We start from the raw sequence: 21,997 nt of genomic DNA, 5'->3' as shown, positions 1-21,997 counted from the left end.
GGTCCTTTTAGATTCTTCAACATCAAAAATAAGAGAGTTTCATTCAGTATCTATTTGAAGATGAAGACTAGAACACTGATGAGAATTTGATGATCCAAGAAGTAAGATTTTCCAATGACATCAAATTCCAGCTCCGGTAAGTCACTGTTCCACGATGCCCAGCAATAGAAACTTTTCAACATGGACTATAGTGGGGGAGGGGGGGGGAATCAGTGTGTGTTTCTCTCACACACACATACAATAATGCTCTAAAAAAACTGAAAGACAAAGACTTGGACTTGCCATGACAGTATAAAAGAAGGTTGAAACTATCACCACCACCTTCAGTGCAGCATAATATGAGCAGCATAATGAAAAGACGGAAAGAAGCACTTTGCCCTGAATATAATCCTCCAGACAGATTTGAATTTACAGCTGTGCAGGTCTATTACTTAATGCTCTAAGTGATGAAACTGAGGTAAAAAAATTAAAGGAAGAAACCCCAAACCCAACCCCTCAAATAATTTGACATTGACATAAAATGGTTAATTGAACACCAGAAGCAACTCTAACAACTACAAGCATCTATGTAGTGAAAAGTGTGTTCCTATATTATGCTACTGCATTCAGCATATTAAAATAAAACTCCAGAATGTTATGTCCAAGGTGTTGAAGATGCTATCCAGGATGAGCACAGAAGAGTATAAAAAGGAAGTCTCTGCTGTTTGTTCAGACAATAAAAGATTGTAAGTTCTCTGACAAAACTACCCAGAACTTTTGGCATATGAATATTTACCACATTACTTAAACCTCATCAAGAAAGGAATAGCACTGCACAGTCCCAAGACACAACAGAGAAGGACTTTTGAGTTTCTAAAACCATAAGGAAGCAGATTAGCTGAGTGAAATAAGATTTATGCCTCAGGTTCCACAATATTTTGCAGAAGTTCCTAAAAGATTGTTTATCTACATTTATATCCGGCTACCTTGTGTTGAAATCTACACTGAAATTTGCACTAAGCGCAAAGACTGATCACAACATAAAAGTAATTTCACAAAAGCAACTGAAGGTGGCTTCAGATGGACTTGACAGATTACAAGATGAACACACCACTGTCAGTGTCACTGGAAATATGGCTGCATAAATTAACAAAGTTTTGGACCACATAAGGACACAGTTCAGAGAAAATATGGAACCTTACCATTAGTCTATATGACTGATCACAAACACAAAAGCCAATTGGTTGTCCCCAGACAGGGAAGAAGAGGAAGTTACACTACTAACAGAACATAATTCTGAGTTTCTTCCTTCTCTTCTACAGTTTAACATTACAAAGGGGAATGTGTCACATTTTGTTGCATCAAAATGCTGGAAAATTATAGAAGTCTCTATACTGAGCAGCTGAATTCAGAACTACCAGTTTTTAAAAAGCCTTACATTTGAACAAGTTGGAGGAAGGAAACTGGCCGAGTGATAAAATTCAGTAAATTTGAAGAAAGATCACTATCTACAGGCAGATACGAAAGAATAGTAAGCCTGATTAGTTAGTAGACTAGGATGCTAACTATTTACTCCTGGGGAAATTCTACGCCACAGCGCATGTGCAGAATTCATGTCTATCACAGATTTATTTGCTTCCTTGCAGAAAAAGGACTGCCTAACAGGGAAGCTGCAAGAGCAGTCACGGACCCACTCCCTAGCAGAGCAGATAAATCATTTCAGCACCCGGAGCAGCCAGCAAAGAGAAATCACAGTGGGGTTGGGAACACCCCACTCCGGACCTCTACCCCATACCCAGATCACCCTCCACTGAATGCCCTACACTCAAACTCCCACCCTGATGCCCCACCCCTTGCACCACCCTGACCCCCACGCCACTGATTCCCAGCTAGCTGCACCCAGACTCCCAACTCACCAACACCCAGACCCTCCTGCTGAGCCCCCCCACACCTAAACCCTCCGTTGAGGCCCAACTACCTTCACCTGGAAGCCCCTGCAGAGTCCCATTGCCTCTGTACCTGGAACCCCCCCAACAAGCCTCTGTGCATCCAGATCTCCTCACACCTAGACCCCCCACTGAGCTGCCTGCACCCAGATTGTCCCACACAGAATCCTCTCACCCCACACCTGGATACTCCCTGCTCCCTCCACACTTGGATCCTGCCTGGTTGAGGCTGCCTGCCCCACACCTGATGCAGAGGACCGGGGCCCAGAGTGTTTCTGGGGCAAGTCCAGGCCCTGTGCTGTGTCAGGGTCGGGTGCAGCCTCACCACGGAGTCTGGGTCCCGGGATGGGAGGCTTGCAGGGTGACCTCCCACCTTCAGTAAGCCAGTGGCCTGTGCTCTCCACTGCCATGCTGGAGCCTCTGCATTTATTTATTGACAAATAAAACTTGCAGAATTTTAAAATATTGTGCACAGAATTTTACATGTTTTAGCACAGAATGCCCACAGGGGTAAAATTATTGTTTTATTTACAAAACTACAACCTTTTCATTTTGGACAATATGTATCTTGTGTGAGGAATGGATTATTACAACGTGAATGATGTAGTGTAAGTCTGATGTTTAATTTAATAGGAAGAACCTGGTCATCCTAACCACCACCTATTCCCATTCTCCCCCAGAAGAGGTTTTTTTCAGATGGGTGGGGGGGGAAGAACCACAACAGCCAGGCACAGAATAGATACAGATTTTAAAATGAAAATGTTAAAAACAAAACAAAGAAAGCTACTGCTCTGCACTTCCCATAAACTTAATATTTTAGTCTGTAAGATGAAAATTTCTCTTCTGAACAGATTGTAAAGTTCACAGACCTTCATAAAGTGCATAAGTTAAAGCAACTTACTAGATTTTTTTTTAAAAAAAAAAGAAAAATATTCATCTGTGTAGCAGCTTTCATCGCTACACAAAAGAAAAGGGTGAGGTTACAAGTCCCCGTAAAAAGGGATTTGTAATGCCAATAAATCTTATGTTAGCATTACTTGGCTGGGCATGCAAGTCAGGAAATGATAAAGGAGGGTTGCATGTGTAATTCCAACTTTGCTCCTTTCGAAGGTCTAGTCTACATCTAAAAACTTAGGTCAACCTACAGCACTCAGGCCTCTGAAAAATTTCATGCCCTGCGTGATGTAGTTAGGTCAACCTAACCCCCATAATAGACGCAGCTAGGTCAACGGTTCTTTCATCAACGCAGTTTCTACCTCTCTGGGAGACGAGGGTGATTTACTACAACAATGATCAACCCCTTCTGTCACTGCAGTAAATGTCTACACTACAGCAGCATAACTGCAGCTGTAGTACCTGTGGTGTAGACATATCCTAAGTATGTATTTTCAGCTAGTCTCCAGGTGATCATGTACCGTTCCTCAAGTACAAAACGCATTTTTCTACAGCCTAACTAGGTAGCTAAGTTCCCTGTAAGCTGTGTGGCCACAGAGCAGCCTTTTAGCACTACGCAGGTGCTCAGGGAAACCACCCAGGCAACTGCCTCAGCCAGGGCACTCCTCCCCCAGCCCCAACCCTACTGTGGCCAGGGCGTTCCCCCCCCCCGGGCTCCAACTCTGCCCCGGCCAGGGCACCTGGACTAGTCAGTTCGCACCTACCCTGGCTCAAACATACCTGCAGCGGCCCGAATGCAGCCGCAGCCAAGGTGCCACTCCCCCGGTACAAACCCAGCCCTGGCCCGGACCTGCCAGGGGAGGGGCACCTAACTTGCAGCCCCAGCCCTGGAGCTGCTGCGGCAGGGAGAGGTGCCTTTCCCCACCAAGCCCAGGTGCTGCTACAGGGAGAGAGAGTTGGGTGGAGTTCTCTCTCCCCCCATAGCCCTGGAGCACTCTCCTACACCCCCACCCCAGAGCCCACACCACCAGCCGGAGCCCTCACCCCCTGTACCCAACCCTCTGCCCCAGGTCCACCCCAGAGCCCGCATACTCAACTGGAGCCCTCCCACAGCCCTGAGCCCCCTCCCACATGCCGAACCCCTCGGCTCCACCCCCACCACATGAATTTTGTTACGTGCACCAATCTGAAGGTGATGCATCACACATCACCTCCAGATTGAAGCACGTAACAAAATTCATTCCGCATGTGAGTGGGGAAAAATTAGAGGGAACACTGCAAAGTAGCATCTTTTTTTTGTTCTTACACGTTCACATGAATATCATAATGATCGCTATGAATTTATAAAAAAAGTTGTGAGTTTTCTTCTCTTAAAATACTGGTATGTATTTTATTAAATTTTGTCACTGAGTGTTTACTATATAAACACTTTTCAAGCTGCTTCTACTGTAGGTGGTATTCAGGGGATCAAACAATAAGCTACAGAACTAGTCTGGATAGTGAATGCTATATACCATTATAAAGTGTTACACAACAGACTACAGATAGAACATAAAAGTGGCCATATTGGGTCAGAACAAAGGTCCATCTAGCCCAGTATCCTGTCTTCTGAGAGTGACCAATGCCAGGTGCACCAGATGGAATTTACAGGTAATCCTCAAGTGATCCATTCCCAGCTGCTGGCAAACAGAAGCTAAAGACACCATCTCTGCCCATCCTGGCTAATAAGCATTGATGGACCTATCCTCCATGAATTTATCTAGTTCTTTTTTGAACCCTGTTATAGCCCTGGCCTTCACAACATCCTCTGTCAAAGAGTTCCACAGGTTGACCGTGCTTTGTGTGAAGAAATACTTCCTTTTGTTTGTTTTAAACATGCTGCCTATTAATTTCATTTGATGAACTCTAGTTCTTGTGTTATGAGGAGTAAATAGCACTTCCTTATTTACTTTCTCCACACCAGTCATGATTTTATAGACCTCTCTCATAACCCCCCAGTAGTCTCTTTTCTAAGCTGAAAAGCCCGTCTTAACAATCTCTCCTCATACAGAAGCCATTCCATACTCCAAATCATTTTTGTTGCCTTTTTCTGAACCTTTTCCAAAACCAATGTATCTTTTTTGAGATGGGACAACCACATCTGCATGCAGCATTCAAGATGTGGGCGTATCATGGATTTATTTAGAGGCAATAGGATATTTTCTGTCTTATTATCTATCCCTTTAGTAACTATGCCAAACATTATGTTAGCTTTTTTGACTGCCACTGCATGTTGAGTGGATATTTCCAGAAAACTATCCACAATGACTAAGATCTTTTTCTTGAGTGGTAACAGCTCATTTAGACCCCATCATTTTATATGTATAGTTGTGATTATGTTTTCCAATGTGCATTACTTTGCATTTATCAACATTGAATTTCATCTGCCATTTTGTTGCCCAGTGACCCAGTTTTCAGAGATCCTTTTGTAGCTCTTCGCAGTCTGCTTGGACTTATCTTAAGTAGTTTTGTACCATCTGCAAATTTTGCCACCTCACTGTTTACCCCTTTTCCCAAATCATTTAGGAGTATGTTGAATAGGACTGGTCCTAGTACAGACCCCTGGGGGACACCTCTATTTACCTTTTTACATTATGAAAACTGACCATTTATTCCAATGCTTTGTTTCTTATCTTTTAACCAGTTACCAATCCATGAGAGGACCTTCCCTCCTATGCCATGACAGGTTACTGTGCTTAAGAGCCTTTGGTGAGGGACCTCAGATGAGGTCTAAGAACAATTTGCAGTGTACTCGAAATTTAGCAGACTGTTTGGCATAAAGTGGACTAGTAGAAAGTATGATGAATTACTGAATGGTCCAGAGAAGGTACATCTCGTAACGCAACAGAACATTCAATGAGGGAAGGAGAGAAATTCAAAATCAGTATAAGGAAATACTTTTTTCACACATGTAATTAAATTGTGGCATTCACTGCCACAGGAAGTCATTGATGCCAAGAAGTGAACAAGATTCAAAAGGGACTGACCATTTATTTGGATATGAAGAATATCCACAGTTAATACAATTTTACTGAAGAGATATTAAACCTTATACTTCAAGGCTTAAGCCAGTGGTTCTCAACTTACTTACCATTGTTGGCCACATCCAATACTACCTGTATGGCTCTAAGGATGTCACATGGGTCACAGCTCTGTGCTGACTGGGCCACAGGTTGAGAACCACTGGCTTAAACCAGTCTCTATTAGGGACCTTAAAGGGGAGCAGATTATCCCTATCTGCTCACTGCAGAGTTCTTACGCCTTCCTCTGAAGCCTCTGGTGTCAGTTGGCTACTATTAAAAATAGGATACTTGACTGGATGAACATCTGATCTAAGTACTAAATATATAACAAAGGATGTAAAAAGTTATGTGATCATTTAGTTAACAACTACCACAATGTATTTGTAGAGGGAGATAAGGCTATACATTGAACTTGTATCTTGTCACTGCCTGACTGGAATGCTTAGCCACACAACCCCAAGACCTCTAAGCATGTTTCAAATGAAATGTACCCATACACCTTGATAGATTTACCATAGGGTTCCTGCCCTACATATCTTAGGAAGTCTGTGGGAGTCCTTTTTCTCCTGCAAAGTTTCAGAGCTATGTAGCTTTTACTTCATAAGATGTGCAGCAAATAAGACAAGCTCTTTACCTCATTCACTGAACACTACCACTAGTTTTTTCATTCCATAGCACAGTTAGTCAACACCTGAATGTGCAGTGCTTCCTGCCTTAACTGTACGTTACAAGCTTAGCAATAATACACAATGCAAAACATACTGAGCATATACAATTTTAAGCACATCACAACTTTCAAGTCCACTGAAAATAAGACGCTACCCGATGAATGCTATCTCCATGCCAAATTTCAAGTTTGTCTCCTCACCCACTTCAACAGTATGGCTGTTTGAAAACAAGAACAAACCTATCAAAATATTTTCACTGTACATGTGCTCCAATTAGTGAACTGTTTTTGTTCAAACTACCCAAAAGAAAATTCAGTTTTAGTCAGAGACCCAGACCGGAAACGATCAGCCTGAAAGATGAAAACTATGGAATATTATGAGTGACTGTAGACAGCACATTGGAGTGGGGACAGTAAAGCCATCCTAACCGTAGCTTAGGTATTACTAATACTTTTACTGTGCCACTCCTGCTACTGGCAAATTGCACTTAAACTTTAACCACAAAAGCATTATTAAGGCACTGCTATGATAAAATATATACATCCCATGTATAGTCAAATATTTAGTTGTGAAATTTAATGATACCTAGGTATTTCTCTACTAGTGGATTAACAGTTCTAATTTGCACTAACAACTCACATTTTAGTCAAGAATCTCTGAGAGGTTTATAAGCATAAATGAGCCCCAGGGAGGAAGGCAATCATTCTTCTACCCATTTCACAGCTAGGCAGACAAAGAAGTCACAGGCCAGATTTTCTCCTCAAAATATCAGCATCAAAGCCAGCCACTGCATTTTCAATGGAGTCACTGCAGAGCCACAACAACATAACAGAGCGCTCAACTGGACCAGACCCAGTAGCACCAAGCTAAAGGAATTTCAGCCTTAACAAAAAAAAAAAAAAAAAACCAGGGATTTTCCCACCTCATTCAAAGTATATAAAAAAGATCTCAGCCTCCACAGAAGTGGATTCACAGTCATCAGCCTCAGAGTGAGTAGAGCACTGGAGGAGGGAAGGAACCACTTAACACAACAGTGACATGATGGCAGAGGTGGGCTGGTTTTAAAGCTAGACCTTGCTAGGTTTGCCAAGCCGGGTGGCCCGAGCAAGGATAGCGTTGTACTGCACTTGTTCCTGCCCAGGGCACGCGGGCACAGACCGCCCACGCCCAGGAACCGCCCCGACCCCACTCCTGCCGGCACAGACCCCTCCAGGGCAACAGGGGGAACGCGGACAAGGCTGCCTCTCTCCCCATCCGAGAGCCAGGGCCTGCCCCTCACCCCAGCGCAGCAAGGCCAACCCCCGCCCCCCGGCAGGGCTGCAGCCCCCGCCCGCCTCCAGCCGCAGGCCAAGGCAGCTCCCAGCCTGCCTGAGCCCCAAGCCGCCGCCGCCCTCCAAGCTCTAGCCCGCAGGCCAGCCCCGCTCACCATGATCGCTCGGAGCCCGCGGCCAGCACCAGTCCAGACAGTGTCTCTCTGTCATGTGACTCCACAGCCTCCTCGAAGCCCCGCCTCCCTGCAACAGCGACCCCTCTTCATTGGCCGACTCCGAGGAAGTCAAGGTGTCAAGGCTGATTGGTTCTAGTGAGCCACGATTGACGCTCGGGATAGCCAATGAGTTTCAGAAATACGCCCCGCCAAGGCGGCGGCTCACCTCCCCCGCCTGTAGTGCACGTCACGCCCTCAGGACAGGAGCCGGTGTGCGGAAGGGGCAGGGCCAATTGTGGCGAGCGGCGCGCGCGGGGAAGTGCGGCCCATGGAGGAGCCCGGAGTGATCCAGCGGCTGGCGCCCAAACTGGGCATCGCTGCGCCCGGAGTTCTCAGGTAGCGGGCGCGGGACACGCTCCCCAGCGCCTCGGCGGGGCCGGATGGGACCCGTCCCCGGAGCCGCCGGGATGTCCTAGACGGGAGTGGGGGCTCGGGGCCCATTTCCCTGGGGCCCGGATCCGCCCGCCCGCCCGCCCGCAGTGGTCTCCTGCCCCCTCGCGCCCCCTGGGCATGAGGGGTGGGTTCGCGCCCCGGCGGTGGCGGCGTTGTGATGGTGGGTGGCAGGATCCCTGTGTGACGGGCAGCACCTTGGGTCCGACGGGAGCCATGGGAGCATCTCTTTGCTGTTAAATAATAGAAGGGATGATCGCCCGGAGCGTTTACACTGTAATTAGGCTTGGCAGAATTCGATTTGTAGTTATCGCTTCAGCAATCGCTGGTTTATTTATACGCATTTTTTTTTATCAGTTCAGATTGTCTCAATTGCAGAAAATTATGGGTTTTTAATTTTGTTTTAGATTATTTAAATTTTCACAGTTGCAGGAAATTATGCTGGGGTCAGACAAACAATGGCAGTAAAAGTTGATTCAAAAAGTTAAAGCTTGGTAGCCATTGAAACACAAATTGTCAGCATCACATGTCAAAATATACGAAGTAATCTTCTTAAATCAAACTTAAGTTCTCAAGCAGCATTTTTCATATGCTATCTGTAAAGTTTGATTGTTGATGGAAATTTGTTTGGTCAGTTTGTATGTGTACAGTGAAATCACAGTGGATTTTTACTTAGTAAAAAGAAAAACATTGATTTTTATCCACCCTGAGTGGAATCAATGTTTACCAGTAAAAATGTAATCTTTCCAAGCCTAACTACTAGCTTTTAAATAGCACTTTTCATTAGTAGATCTCAAAACACTTTATAAAGGTCAATATCTCCATGTTACAGATGGAGGAACTAAATCAGAGTCATTTACACATGCACACACAGAGGCTAAACTGGAACAGAATCCAGGTATCCTGAGTCCCAGTCCAGGGCCCTATCCTCTAGGCTATTCCCATAAAGCTCCTTGTGCAGAGATGCGATTCCTGGATATGTCACTTTATTCCAGAATAATTAGTATGCTCAAAGTGCACCAACTATTCTGGAATAATGTGTCCACACAGGAAGCTATTCCAGTCAATTTCCCCATGTAGAGAAGTCATAGTTCTTTGCTGTTATGGTTGTAAAAAAACCATAACCTGAATGTAACTATACAGTGTACAAGATAAATAATAATGTGTGACTGAGTTTGTAGGGAGCCTGACATTTATAGCTCTGATGTGTCAACTGCCCCACTTATTTCAGTGGGTGCTAACTCAGATACTAATAACTAATTAACTGTTGAAATTTAAAATATCTCACTGCTCAGAACATGTAAGAATGAGGAGGAAGTATGCTACTATCAGAGCTGTAGGGCGAATCGGGACAACAGCTCCGGGCCCTGCACTTTGGGGGGCCCCCTGCGATTGGCCGGCGCAGTCAGTCCCAGAAGACAATGTGCAGCAAATTCCCAGTTCCGGCCGGAGCCCTGAGCCACTATGGCCAACAATAGCTCCGCAGTAGGCACCGGCAACTGCCAGCAGCAGCAGGTGGCCCAGCACCAGGCCGGATCTGTCCTGCCATACAAGCTGCTGATGCAGAGTGGGGCCCCCAAGCCTGCGGGGGTGGATTTGCAGTGGTGCTAGAACATTTTTAATAGTGGCGGTGCTGAAAGCCATCCACCACCACCACCCTCCAGCTGAGGCAGGGAGCAGAGCCCCAGGCGTGTGGGGCTGGCAGCTGGGATCCTGGGGTTGCTGCAGCACCCTATGCACCCCTAGTTCCCACCCCTATGCTGATTTGACCTGGGCCCTGCACCCCCCTAGGGATGGCCCTGGCTACTGTGATTATAAACGCAACTTAGATTATGTCTGCACTTAAACAGGCCACAAAACTTCATCCACCCACTCATATAAGGGACCACTAGCCTCTGGCTGAGTTACTGAAGTCCTCAAATCACTGTTTAAAGACTTCATGTTACAGAGAATCCACCATTTACACTAGTTTAAACCTGCAAGTGACCCAGGCTCCAGGCTGTAGAGAATGGCAGAAAAACCGTGGGATTCCTTTTGCCTATCTCACCCCTCGGGGAAATTCCTTCCTGACCCCAAATGTGGCGATCAGTTAGACCCTGAGCATGTCGGCAAGACCCAGCTAGACACCTGTGAAAGAATGTTTGGTACCAAGTTTTACAGAAAATCATACTGCTGAACTGATGGAAGCTACTGGCTAAGCACGTGGAATGGGAGTTTATTGAAGTGCTAAACCAACTTTTGACAGCTGTAGTCTCTGTTTTCTTCATTTCAGTTTATTGAACTAGGTCAGTTCAACGATGAGTTCATTGAAAGTTAAGGAACCTTTTCTTTTCCAATCTATGAATAAAAACAAGGCAGGAGGATAAGATCTAGTTCTAAAATCTTGAAGGACATAGTGACCAGAAACAATCAGTTTAATTCATTAACTACAGATAGTTCTTCCTTTATTTAATAAATAAGTTTTCAATGCAAAACAGTTTTGATGAAAAATTTCATTGTGTCCTGAACACTTACGGTAGTTTTATTTAATAAAAACATGTAAAATGCTGGTTTTGTGCATTTTTAATTGTATTGAATTTCCATCCAAATAGAACTTGACACAATCACAAGTAAAAATGTATCATCTAGTAAATAAGAAATGCATCATTCACCATTTTCTGACATAATAAATGTAAAAATTAAGCTCTATAATTGCTTAAATAAATGCATATAGATATAGTGAATCCTCCCGGTTAGCAAAAAGAAGTACCAAATTTAATGTGAAGGCTGTATTTAGTTGCAAATCAACATGTTTTAATGGTTACCAACCATTGAGAATCAACTTTCTTTTGGAAAATAACTAAAGTACAAATACAAATATGATTTAAAAATTTGTGATCTAAATCAATCCATTGTGGTAGGGCTCCGTGTGAGTGCAGGAAGGAGTATGCTTGTGGTAAGCCTGTTGCAGTATTGGGACCACATTGGTTAAAATACTTGCAAGCAGATCTGTGCTAGGATTCCTGTCATTGCTAAGCCTCACCTATAAGAGCAATGGTGGGACACCTTAATGCAAAAAAGCAGAATCTTGTACAGAGAAGACCCTTGGCCTAAATGATTCTTCCCATTATCCACTTAAACTCTGCTGCCTTTTTAAATCTCTTATAGGGACGCACTTGTCTCTTATAGCTGGCCTAATCACAGACTTGAACTGAAATAACTACATTGGTTTTAATTCACACCTTAAATTAAATTTGAAATGAGAGAGTTCATGCATAGGCTGGCCCTGAAATAACTAAAGGTGTGAATTATAATAGATGTAATAGTTGAACATCACTAACACCTGCAACTAAATCCAATCTCTTAACTTCTCTTCAGTGCCTAATCCAGGGAAAAAGGTAAATTACTTTTAACACTACTCAAAATTACTTTGAATTCCTTTTAACTACTATTTGACTGACATTTCTGTAGGCTACAACACGCTACAGTGCATACACAGTTATGCAAATCAGCCTGCCAGTGCTTCCAGGTTTATTTAACTGACGTCCTATTTTTCGTAATCTTTTTTTATTTTGATTTAAAGCAGCCAGTCCTGGGTATGTATGTTTGCATTCCTGCAGATGTAAGTGCCAGCAGTCTGTATCCTCAGTAGTATTAACAAACGGCATTTTGTGCGTGTGTGTGCTCATGTGGGGCTATTTTATAGAAAAGCAGAAGAATATCTGCGACTGTCCCAGGTGAAGTGCACAGGATTATTGGCTCAGATGACAGCAACAAGCAATGCGGTGATGTGCCTGGACCTAGCAGCTGGCTATATGCAACACCCAGTGGACAAAGTAGGACACAATACGTGACATGGTTCTTTGTTCGTCCTAACTCTTACCAACTCCCATAAAACTTGTACAGTGTTTAGTGTATATGATGAGGCAGCAAGGAAAGACTAGTAAATTCCCATTTCCTCACATTACAGACCAGTCTGCAACTGGGTCCTTCCAACAATCCAGTACTATTCCAGTTTTCATCAGAGGTTAACAATGGAGAATTGAAGACTAGAGTCTCCATTACATTCTGTTGTGAATTGACTTCTACTGCCCCTGACTGAGGGTTCCTTAAGGGTGGTAAACCGTAAGCCGATGTGCCCCTTTATTGTGAGAAGTGATGCAAGGGGGCTCTTAAAGCTACCAAAAGGAAACAGTGGCTACATATGAGTCCCTCTGCCCCGTGGAAGCCTGTGGATGTCCATTTGCAGGACTGCCAGGCAAGACAACTGTCTTTTTTTTTTTCGGTGATGGTGGGGACAAAAGACATAGCTGATTGTCCATGTAATCTTTTTTAGATTCCTCCTCCATACATGGGAGAGGTTTCCATTGCCTAGATTCCCATGAGTAGCACTGACCCGTCATACAAATGCTCAGTGATCCTGGTATCTTAGTTCTCTAAAAGGCAGTTAAAAGGGCCAAATCATTTTCCAAACTGCAGCACCGGTATAACTATCTGAAGGTAACTCTGCATTGAAATGTGTGTTGTTCCTTTGCCATTGTGTATTTTTTTCCTCTTCATAGGGCAGCCTCATGTGTGTAACAGATCTAACCAAACAATGAGCAAACAACAACAAAACTATTTAAAACAAAAATAGAAGATGGATTGTATTTTATTCTATTTAGATGGGTTAAGTACCAGAAGGGAAATTCTGCTTACACATGAAGTTTTGTTTTGTTTTTCAAAGAGCTACTTAGTTAAACTCTCCGGTTTGAACAAGAGGACTTACCAGAGCTGTATGAAGTCTTTTGAGTGTTTGCTAGGTTTGAACTCTAATCTGGGAATCCGAGATTTGGCTGTACAGTTCTGCTGCATGGAGGCAGTGAACACCGCTTCAAAAATATTACAAAGGTAGGGCACATAACCTTTTATGGCCATCATTTTATCATCCATTTCTATTAAGAAATGGAAATGCTTTCTTTGTTTTTAAATAAGACTGCTAAGTGTGAAAAGCCTGATTTTCAGAGGTACTGAGCACCTGCAGCTCCCACTGATCTCAGTGAATGTTGAGTGGTCAGCACCTCTGAAAATTAGACCACTTATTTAGGAACCTATGTTTGAAAAATTTAGACCATTTGGGAATAGACTGCAGGACTCCTGACTCCCAGTCCAATTTCCTATCCACAGCCCCACACTTCCTCTCATTTAACCCTACCTGTAGCCCTTTCTCAGTCAACCTTGCAGTTCCAGAAGATACATACAAATGAAAGAAACTACATGTTGAGAGAAATGTATCCATTCCAAAATGAATCCTACATTTTCTTGGTCAAACCTGTTGAATAAGAAAACTTCACAAAGTTGAGAGTCCCTTCACTTAAAACCCTCTCCTCTGTGTAATATCCACTTTAACAAAAGCAATTGTTTAACAGGAAATTACAAAAAACCAATGACAACAACAACAAAAAATGGAAGAAGGGGAAGCCAGTAATAATGGCTATCAATTAGAAGATAGAACTATAGAAAATTAATCAAGGAAGCAAAGGGACATAAGGAGACATCTATGGCCAGCAGACTTAAGGGGGAACAAAAAGTAGGAACAAAAAAATCCTGACAGTGGGGTTGGTACATTGCTAAATGGTAGAATTATCAATAATAATGCAGAAAAGGCAGAAGTGTTCAATAAATATTTGGTCTGACAGGGTGGTCGTTGTGGATAATCAACTGAACCTGAGCTCCCAGTGTGACACTGTGGCCAAAAGGGCTAATTCAATCCTTGGATGCTTAAACGGGAATGTCAAGTACGAATAGAGAGGATATTTTACCTCTGTATTTGGCAGTGGTATAGATGCTACTGTCCAGTTCTAGTGCCCACAATTCAAGAAAGATGTTGAAAACTTGGAGAGAGTTCAAAGAACAGCGACAAGAATGATGAAAGGATTAGAAAACCTGCCTTCTAGTGACAAGCACAAGGAAATCCATCTATTTAGCTTAGCAAAAGAAGGTTAAGGGGTATCTTGATTACAGTATTAGCACCTACATGGGGAAGAAATATTTAATGGTGGGTTTATCCATCTAGCAGAGAAAGACATAGCACAATCCAGTGGCTGGAAGTTGAAGCTAGACAAATTTAGTAGGTAAATAAGGCATATTTTTTAACCTGAGATTATTAACGATCTACACAATTTAGCAAGGGTCATGGCAACTTTTAAATCAGATTGGATGTTTTCCTAAAAGATCTGCTCCAGGAATTACTTTGGGGAAGTTTTATGAGCTGCGTAAAAGAATATCTGACTAGATGAACATAATGATCCCTTCGGGCTTAGAATCTATGAATCCTGGGCTGCAAAGAACAGTCTTCACTTATGTAGCTGACACTCTTCATGGCTGCATCATATTTAAAGATTAAGGCGATTGAAACTTACCTGTAGATGTTTCCTTGTATAAACAATACACCTGTCAGTCTGACAACAATAGACTGAAATAAATGGTCTGTTGGCTGTTTCATAATACTCGGAGAATGAAATTCACCTCTGTGCTGAGAACCCGCAAAGCCTTCTGCCATGCTTAAGCCCTATATTAAGTGGGGATTAAATCGTTACAAGAACTATGGGCTGGCCCTCTGCACTGGGATGAATTGAATCCAAAGTGGCTTATCACATTTTTTAGTGATAATTTATAGATGTTAAATACTAGGTTCCATTGAGTGTGGTGAGTAGGTAGAATAGAGACTGTGCTGACTCCACCTTGTCCCCTCTGCCTGATTTCTTGATCTGAAATAAATATCACACCTCCCACCCCCCGTATCTCAGGATGTGCTGCCATCCCTTTCCCCTCTTTGCCCCTTTCTTCTGTTCTCAGCCAGGAGTAGAAAATGTTTGTCCCTGGCTGAGACAAAGAACTAAGCAATCTTGTACCAGGTCTTTGTTCAGCTCCAAAGTAATAAACTTCACAAGCTTTGTTTAGAAGCAAACTGGCTGTGTAGTAAACACCGCTGCTCTCTTTTAGGTATGAATCCAGTCTCTCTGAAATGCAGCAGATGGATCTTGATTTATCAAAACCCTTGTTCACAACAGCTGCATTGTTCACAGCCTGCAGGTATGCTCTTCATACAGTTACATGAGATTCCCCATTATTCTAACTGCGAGAGCACAAAATCACATTCTTGGATTTCCCCGCAACACATGCATGCTGTACATGATGATGAAAGATTTCACAAGTGTGAAGTGGCTGTTACAATGCAAACAGCTGCTCCAGTCCCCAGAATTCCTTAATATCCTGAAGCACCATTAGGTGGTTAAATGTATCTTGTAGCACTACTCTCAGAACCGCAGATAGTCTTGACAGCCTGCTGAGGCTAATGTCTTCCTTGTAGCAAAGTATTCAGCCTAGATTGTGTTTTGCCTTGGAGAAAGAAAACATTAAATCAAACACTTAGTCTTGTAGCCCAAAGGCAAATCACATGATTTTATAATAAATGTTGCCACTGGTACTTAAAGTATCAATGGATGGATGATTCTGTAATGTGACAGTCATCTGAAGATCTGTTGGGTGTGTTTGACCTTCTATCAAACCTTTCCCCATGTTAATTTTTCCCCTACTATTACTCACACCTTCTTGTCAACTGTTTGAAATGGGCCATCCTGATTACCACAACAAAAGTTTTTTTTTCTCATGCTGGTAATAGCCCACCTTGATTGATGAGTGTCGTTAGAGTTGGTATGGCAACACCCATTTTTCATGTTCTCTGTGTGTATGTATGTATGTATATATAATATCTTCCTACTGTATTTTCCACTGCATGCATCCAGTGAAGTGGGTTTTAGCCCACAAAAGCTTATGCCCTAATAAATTTGTTAGTCTCTAAAGTGCCACAAGTACTCCTCGTTCTTTTTGCTGATACAGACTAACATGGCTACCACTCTGAAACCTGTCAACATAAGAATGTTACTAGTTAATATCTTGCATTTGGTGGGAAGCTTGTTTATTTGCCAAGATGGACTAGAGTGTATTTGAGTTGGTCATATTACCAACAACGATGTTTGTGGAATGTGCAGTGGTAGTGAGATGTTTTGCATTCAAATTGGGAGCCATTGCAGAAAGGCTAAAGACTGACAAGCTCCAATTAAAAATAACGAGGAGTCCTTGTGGCACCTTAGAGACTAACAAATTTATTTATACCCAAATAAATTTGTTAGTCTCTAAGGTGCCACAAGGACGCCTCGTTATTTTTGCTGATACAGACTAACACGGCTACCACTCTGAAACCAAGCTCCAAATAGTCATCTGTTTCTCCACCTCCCCTACCCCTGCAGGCAATCTTGCCTTTGAGACATGGAGCCCTCTAAAGAGAGAGCTGCAACAGCCTGCAAGTTAGTGTCCAGCAGACAATGACTCAAGAAAACCCACATGGACTTTTACTGAACATGAATCTTCTCCCAAGCCAAGAGTTATACATGTTAGAAATCTTATGAACCAGTCTGGCTTTAGGGGTGTTGTACAGTTCATCAGATGAGCTTTAAAAATGAGCACCTGTCTACTGGGGTGAAAGTCCCATTTGACTCATTGCAGGAGTAGGATTGTTTACCCAGTGTCCTGGCCAAATTACAACTTGTAGAACTACTTTCTTCCTGTTTAAATTTCCCCCTGTAATTTCAACAAGGTGTGAAATTTTTCACTTCCTGTTCCAAATTGTTACATACTGTTAGGATTAACTGATCATCACAACTTCCCTGTATGGCAGATGGATATGGCTTATCTCCTTCTTTGCAGATGGAGAAACTGAGGCAGGGAGGAAGTCCCTTGAGCAAGGTCACAAAGTGAGTCAGTAGCCAAGTTGGATTAGAATTTTGGAATTCCAGGCCCCAGCCTTCTGCTTATTCTCCCAGGCAGCGCTGCCTATAAATGCATTCATTGACCTGAGTTATGTGTGTTTGAATGTTGCTTCCTTCAGAAAATAAACTAACTTCCTGTTTTAGGTGCTTGAAACTAAAAGTGGATAAGAAGAAAATGGTGGATACCTCTGGGGTGAAGAAGGCAATATTTGATCGGCTCTGCAGCCAGCTGGAGACAATTGGCCAGCAGATCAGCAGTAAGTGTTCAGTGCTTGCAGTCTCATGGTCTGGAACGCAGGTGATGTAGCCATGCTGTTGGGTCCCACAGGGCAACATCCTTCTCTCTCTGCACTCTTTCTTGGGGTGATCTCCTCTGCTCCTATAATTTCAACTATTCTTTTGGTGCCAGCTTGTCTGTCCACTCCTAACTTGTCTCCTTCAATTCACTTTCTGATCACTGCCTGTCTTGTTCCTCAGGGATGTCATGTCAGTCTGTCATCTAACTCACATAACGCAGGAGCCATGTCTGACTCCTCCATGGTGCTTACCCCACACATGGAGCAATACAAAACTTACAGCTCTTCCTCTGCAATAGATCAAGTTCTGGCCTTTTCTTTACTGCCACACAGCTAAAACTCTCTTCTAGGTCCTGCTCTTCTCCTGCCTTTAGTAGTGCAGCTGCCACCTCTGACTGACGCTCCTGTAGTCCCACTCCATTTCGTATAGTGCAGCTGCGAAGATCATCTTCCGTACTTGTCACAGAGCCCCTGTTACAATCCCTCTGTCTTGTCCCTCTCCAGTCACCAAGTCGATGTCCTCACCTTCCTTGTACAACTCTGCCCCATCATGATTTATGCACTTTTTCCTCGTACTCCACCATTGGCACCCTCAGCCCCCATCCCCTGTCATTGCACCTCCTACCATAATGCTCATCATGCAGAGAATGTCCCACTTGAACTTATCCATAAAGCCATTGCCCTCTCCTCCTTGAAAACCCCTTCAAGACCCACATCTGTGGCTGCTCCTACAAGAAATTAGCCCATTGCTGAAACAGGGATTGTTGATGCCACTTTCAGCTGGGAAGTTTGCCAGGGAAGACACTGTTCTTGTGTGTGTGGCTTGCACCCAGCACATTGCAGGTGCTACTGTAATAGAAATACATTGATTAAGGTGATGGAGAAATCAGAAGCAAGGGAGGGTCCTGCCAGAGTTACCAGCAAAGGTAAAGGGGGGAGGGTACATAAGTATGGCATGAATGTGAATCATTAGGTGCTCTAGTACCCCAATGACTGTCCACAATTAAATAAATAAAAGCAGCTTTCTCTTCTTTAATAGGAGACTGTGCTTCACTGACACCTCAGCCAACCCAAAGCCAAAAGACTTTGCTTGAATGCATTGAAAAGGAAGAAGGTAAGTTGTCTCCTAATTGTGAAATTAAGCTTTGTTCTTCTGCTGTTGCCTAATAATGGCCAGATGTTGGAAATGCTAAGAGAGCCTAGTGAAGTGGGACATGACCCCTATGGGGTCATGAAGGAACATTCAGGGTACTGCGCAGCAGGGCCTGAGCCAGCCTCCGGGGGAGGACAACCCAGTCCCACTCCACCTCTGCCACAGCTCCGACCCCCAGCCCAGCTCCGACCCTATTTGGAGCGCACTCTGCCCCCCCCCCCCCCGCACACACACACACAACCCAGTTGTAACTCCACCCCCAGCGCAGCTCTGCCCCCCGCCACAACTCTGCTCTGCCCCCCAGCCCAGCCCCGCTCTGCCCTCATTCCCTTTCTATCCCAGCCCAGCCCCGCCTCTATCCCCAGCTCTGCCTTAAGCCCAAGCTCCACTGCTCAGGAAGTCTTGGGTGTGCAGCAATGGAGGGGGGACACGGACCACAGGCGCCGGCTTTCTCCGGGCCCTGGGGGTGCTCAACATCCCGCTCCACCCCAGGCCCCACATCCACCCGACCCCTTCCCCCAAGCCTGCCCCGCCTCTTACCAGGCCCGCCCCCACCTCATCTCTTCTTCAAGCCCCCACCCCACCTGGTCCCACGCCGCCCCACCTCTTCCTGTCCAGTTCCACCCCTTCCCCCCAAGCGCATCCTGTCCCCACTCCTCCCCCTCCCCCACAGCGCCTCCTGCACGATGTGGAACAGCTGATTGTGGCAGGCAGGAGGCACTGGGGGGGTTGAGTCTATCCATAGGGCCGCCGGCAGATGGGAGGCGCTGGGGTGGGAAGGGGGGAAGCTGGCTGCTGGTGGGTGCTAAGCACCTATTAATTTTTTTCCACGGGTGCTCCAACCCTAGAGTACCCATGGAGTCAGCGCCTATGGCGCGGACAGATTCCATTACTAGTAAGCGGGGGGGCGGGGGGGGCACTAGAGGAAAAATTTGGGCATCACTGGCCTCGTGGAAGCACCATTACGTTTTTGTGGAGCAAGTCTAGTGGAACTAGGGTAGCCTTTTCCACTCAAACAAAAAGACAAATACGTGAAGGTCACAGTGTTAAACAAAACTGCAGCTTGATTTTTTTTCCCCAATGATTGATGGTAGTCTTTGTGTGCATGAAGTAGACTGGCATGTGTACATTCCAGGGGCCTGAGACTCAGCATTAGGCGCTCTCTGTAGGCAAAATATTATGCATGATAGATAGCGTTTCCTGAAAGTTTTTTGGGGTTTTTTTGCCCCCATAGAACATGAGGATGAAGTTGAGACCCCTCGCAAGCGGCAGAAAAGTGAAACCGAAGCAAAACAAGATTATGAAGAATGGAAACAGAGAATCCTGGAAAATGCTACTAAGGCAAAAGGGGCCAATGTCTGACTTCAGTCTCTGGAGTGCCACCAAACACTGTCACTGCCTCTGGTTTATAATTTTAAATCCCCCTTCACACTAGTGCAACTTGGTAGCAAGTGAATTTATGGATGGTAACCAGCAATTCTTATTTATTTGACTGGCAAGATTTTAAATTGTTAAGCCTGTCATTTTACTAAGTGGGACCAGCATTATTGTGACACACTATTACTACACAGTTGGCCAAAGTTTGAAAATTGACCCTGTGATGCCTTCCCCTCGGACCAGTGCAGACCTCAGCTCTAGGACATGGATAGCCTTGCTACTTTTAAGCAACAAACAGGCCAAATAATGGTGCGGTATTAAGTGATCTCTGAGAAGGTTGCACACTCTTGTATTCCACATTGAAGCTTAAGTCATGGTTACTAAGCTATATGGAAAGGGTCCGTCCATGAGGAAACAACTTGTGTCATCGGCAAAACAAAACTGAGGAATTGAGACTGTTAAAACTTTTTTATAGCCATAATATCTGATTAAATAAATTTTCTGCTGTGTATGTGGGACCTAAATGTTTTTAGAAAGCAATAAAGATTCTTTTTCTACGTCTGGATCTTTAGTTTAAGAATTTGTATATGGTCCTAGGGTTGCTTCTGTGACCTCCTATCACTTTTATTGTATAAATACCATCAGGATCAAAATCTAAATGGGTTTAAAGAAACTTTCTGTACTTACTTTAAATGTTCCTTTACGTCAAGTAATAAGGTCTACAGATCTGTGATAAGAGGTACTTCAGTCTGCTTGCAGCTTGGGAACAGAATCAAACCTGCCAGTCAGCGGCAGCAGGAGAATGCCCCATCCTCTGACGTTGGCTCCACTTGAGACCGCTTCCACAGCCAGCATAATTCAGTTTTTTTTTCTCCTACATTAGATTAACTATACTTTGACGAGAAAACACAAGTTTATTTTATGGCAGAGCATGGGGTTAACGTCTGAAAAAATAAACCCAAATCTTCGGATGTCACTTTCCATCTCTGCTCTGGGTGACCTGTTTGTCTCCAGGGTGAGCGGATCTGACTAGGCTCTGTTTCTCAAATAAAGGACCCTTTCAGGTAAGCCAGAACATTTCCTATTCATTGGGCTAAAAGACAGTGGGATTTTCACAGCTGTGTGCCTCCACTGTTGGAAACAAGGTCAGCCGTTGACTATTTACATTGAAAATGAGGTTTATGGAAAAGTTGTGAAGACTATTTGTCTGCAGCAAAAGTACAATCATGGGTCTTGTCTGGGAAAGCTAACTGAATAAACTTATCTGCATAAAGATAGTAATCATACTTCCAGTCCATTCATGTGGACATCATGATGACACCTACCCCAGGAGTTCAAATGGGGAGTGCTGCACCAAGCAGAAAGAGGTTCCACAGTTGCGCTCTCTACACTTGTGGGGCAGGAGTCACTGTAGTTGCCTTCAGGAAGCACAGAATGTCAGGGTTTGTACAAAACTTTATTTTGTGAACAGGCTGAGAAGACTATAGTGCTTGGATGCTAATACACCTTAGGGAGTTGGGCATTCCTCTGCTGCCATAGACTGATAGCTGTGGTTCTGCACTCAGGTTGAAGTAGCCATTGTAACAGAGCTGTGGAAATTAGTACAATAAAGTGAACGCCTGTGTTTCAGTCTCCTCTCGCCACCCCACATTTCCACACAGGGCCCTGGTATAAAGGACACAACTAGCTTTTACAATATAATGCATATATGAAATTAAAATGAGAGGCCCATCTCCAAGGTTAACAAGTAGAGAGCCAGCGCAGAACCTCATCCTTCAGAGCCACAGCATGGAATTTACAGAGGCAGGGTAGGTAATCCTGCATTGTCACCTTTGGGTCATCCTAATAAAAGGCTGCTCTGGGCCCCCAGCATAATTAAAAGAGCCTTGTACACCGTCTGAGGTGTGGCACCCTCACTCCACTGCCTTACAGGCTGCAGCACTGCCAGGAATGGCAG

General features: G+C 44.2%; 2 protein-coding genes across 4 annotated transcripts in view; one reads left to right on the top strand and one right to left on the bottom strand.

Annotated features, from left to right (window-relative positions):
• Positions 1–8,061, bottom strand: part of VPS35 (VPS35 retromer complex component) — a 40,733-nt gene extending 32,672 nt beyond the window's left edge. Inside the window, exon 1 of the mRNA XM_073307760.1 lies at positions 7,976–8,061. Within this exon, the coding sequence (XP_073163861.1) occupies positions 7,976–7,978 (3 nt within the window). The 5' untranslated portion in view covers positions 7,979–8,061. The remainder of the gene's footprint in view (positions 1–7,975) is intronic.
• Positions 8,062–8,241: 180 nt separating this feature from the next.
• ORC6 (origin recognition complex subunit 6) lies at positions 8,242–20,604 on the top strand. 3 transcript variants are annotated; one of them, XM_073307757.1, is made up of 7 exons: positions 8,243–8,371; positions 12,111–12,240; positions 13,131–13,294; positions 15,389–15,478; positions 17,359–17,471; positions 18,550–18,624; positions 19,898–20,603. In XM_073307757.1, exons 1-7 carry the CDS (start codon positions 8,304–8,306, stop codon positions 20,023–20,025), a joined length of 768 nt encoding a protein of 255 aa, XP_073163858.1. In that variant the 5' UTR covers positions 8,243–8,303; the 3' UTR covers positions 20,026–20,603. The 3 variants fall into 3 exon arrangements, with proteins under 3 accessions (XP_073163859.1, XP_073163858.1, XP_073163860.1); XM_073307758.1 differs by lacking the exon at positions 15,389–15,478 and having other exon boundaries at positions 8,242–8,371; positions 19,898–20,604; XM_073307759.1 differs by lacking the exon at positions 8,243–8,371 and having other exon boundaries at positions 12,184–12,240; positions 12,967–13,294.
• Positions 20,605–21,997: the final 1,393 nt, after the last annotated feature.

This window comes from Lepidochelys kempii, chromosome 12, assembly GCF_965140265.1.
Source record: "Lepidochelys kempii isolate rLepKem1 chromosome 12, rLepKem1.hap2, whole genome shotgun sequence".
NCBI classification, from domain to species: domain Eukaryota; kingdom Metazoa; phylum Chordata; order Testudines; family Cheloniidae; genus Lepidochelys; species Lepidochelys kempii.
This window is presented reverse-complemented; position numbering and strand designations above follow the sequence as displayed.

Coding starts and splice junctions, on each gene's coding strand:
- ORC6 (XM_073307757.1), top strand. CDS start 8,304: ATGGAGGAGCCCGGAGTGATCCAGCGGCTGGCGCCCAAACTGGGCATC. Junction 8,372..12,110: donor GCTGCGCCCGGAGTTCTCAG/GTAGCGGGCGCG, acceptor GCTATTTTATAG/AAAAGCAGAAGAATATCTGC. Junction 15,479..17,358: donor GCATTGTTCACAGCCTGCAG/GTATGCTCTTCA, acceptor TTCCTGTTTTAG/GTGCTTGAAACTAAAAGTGG.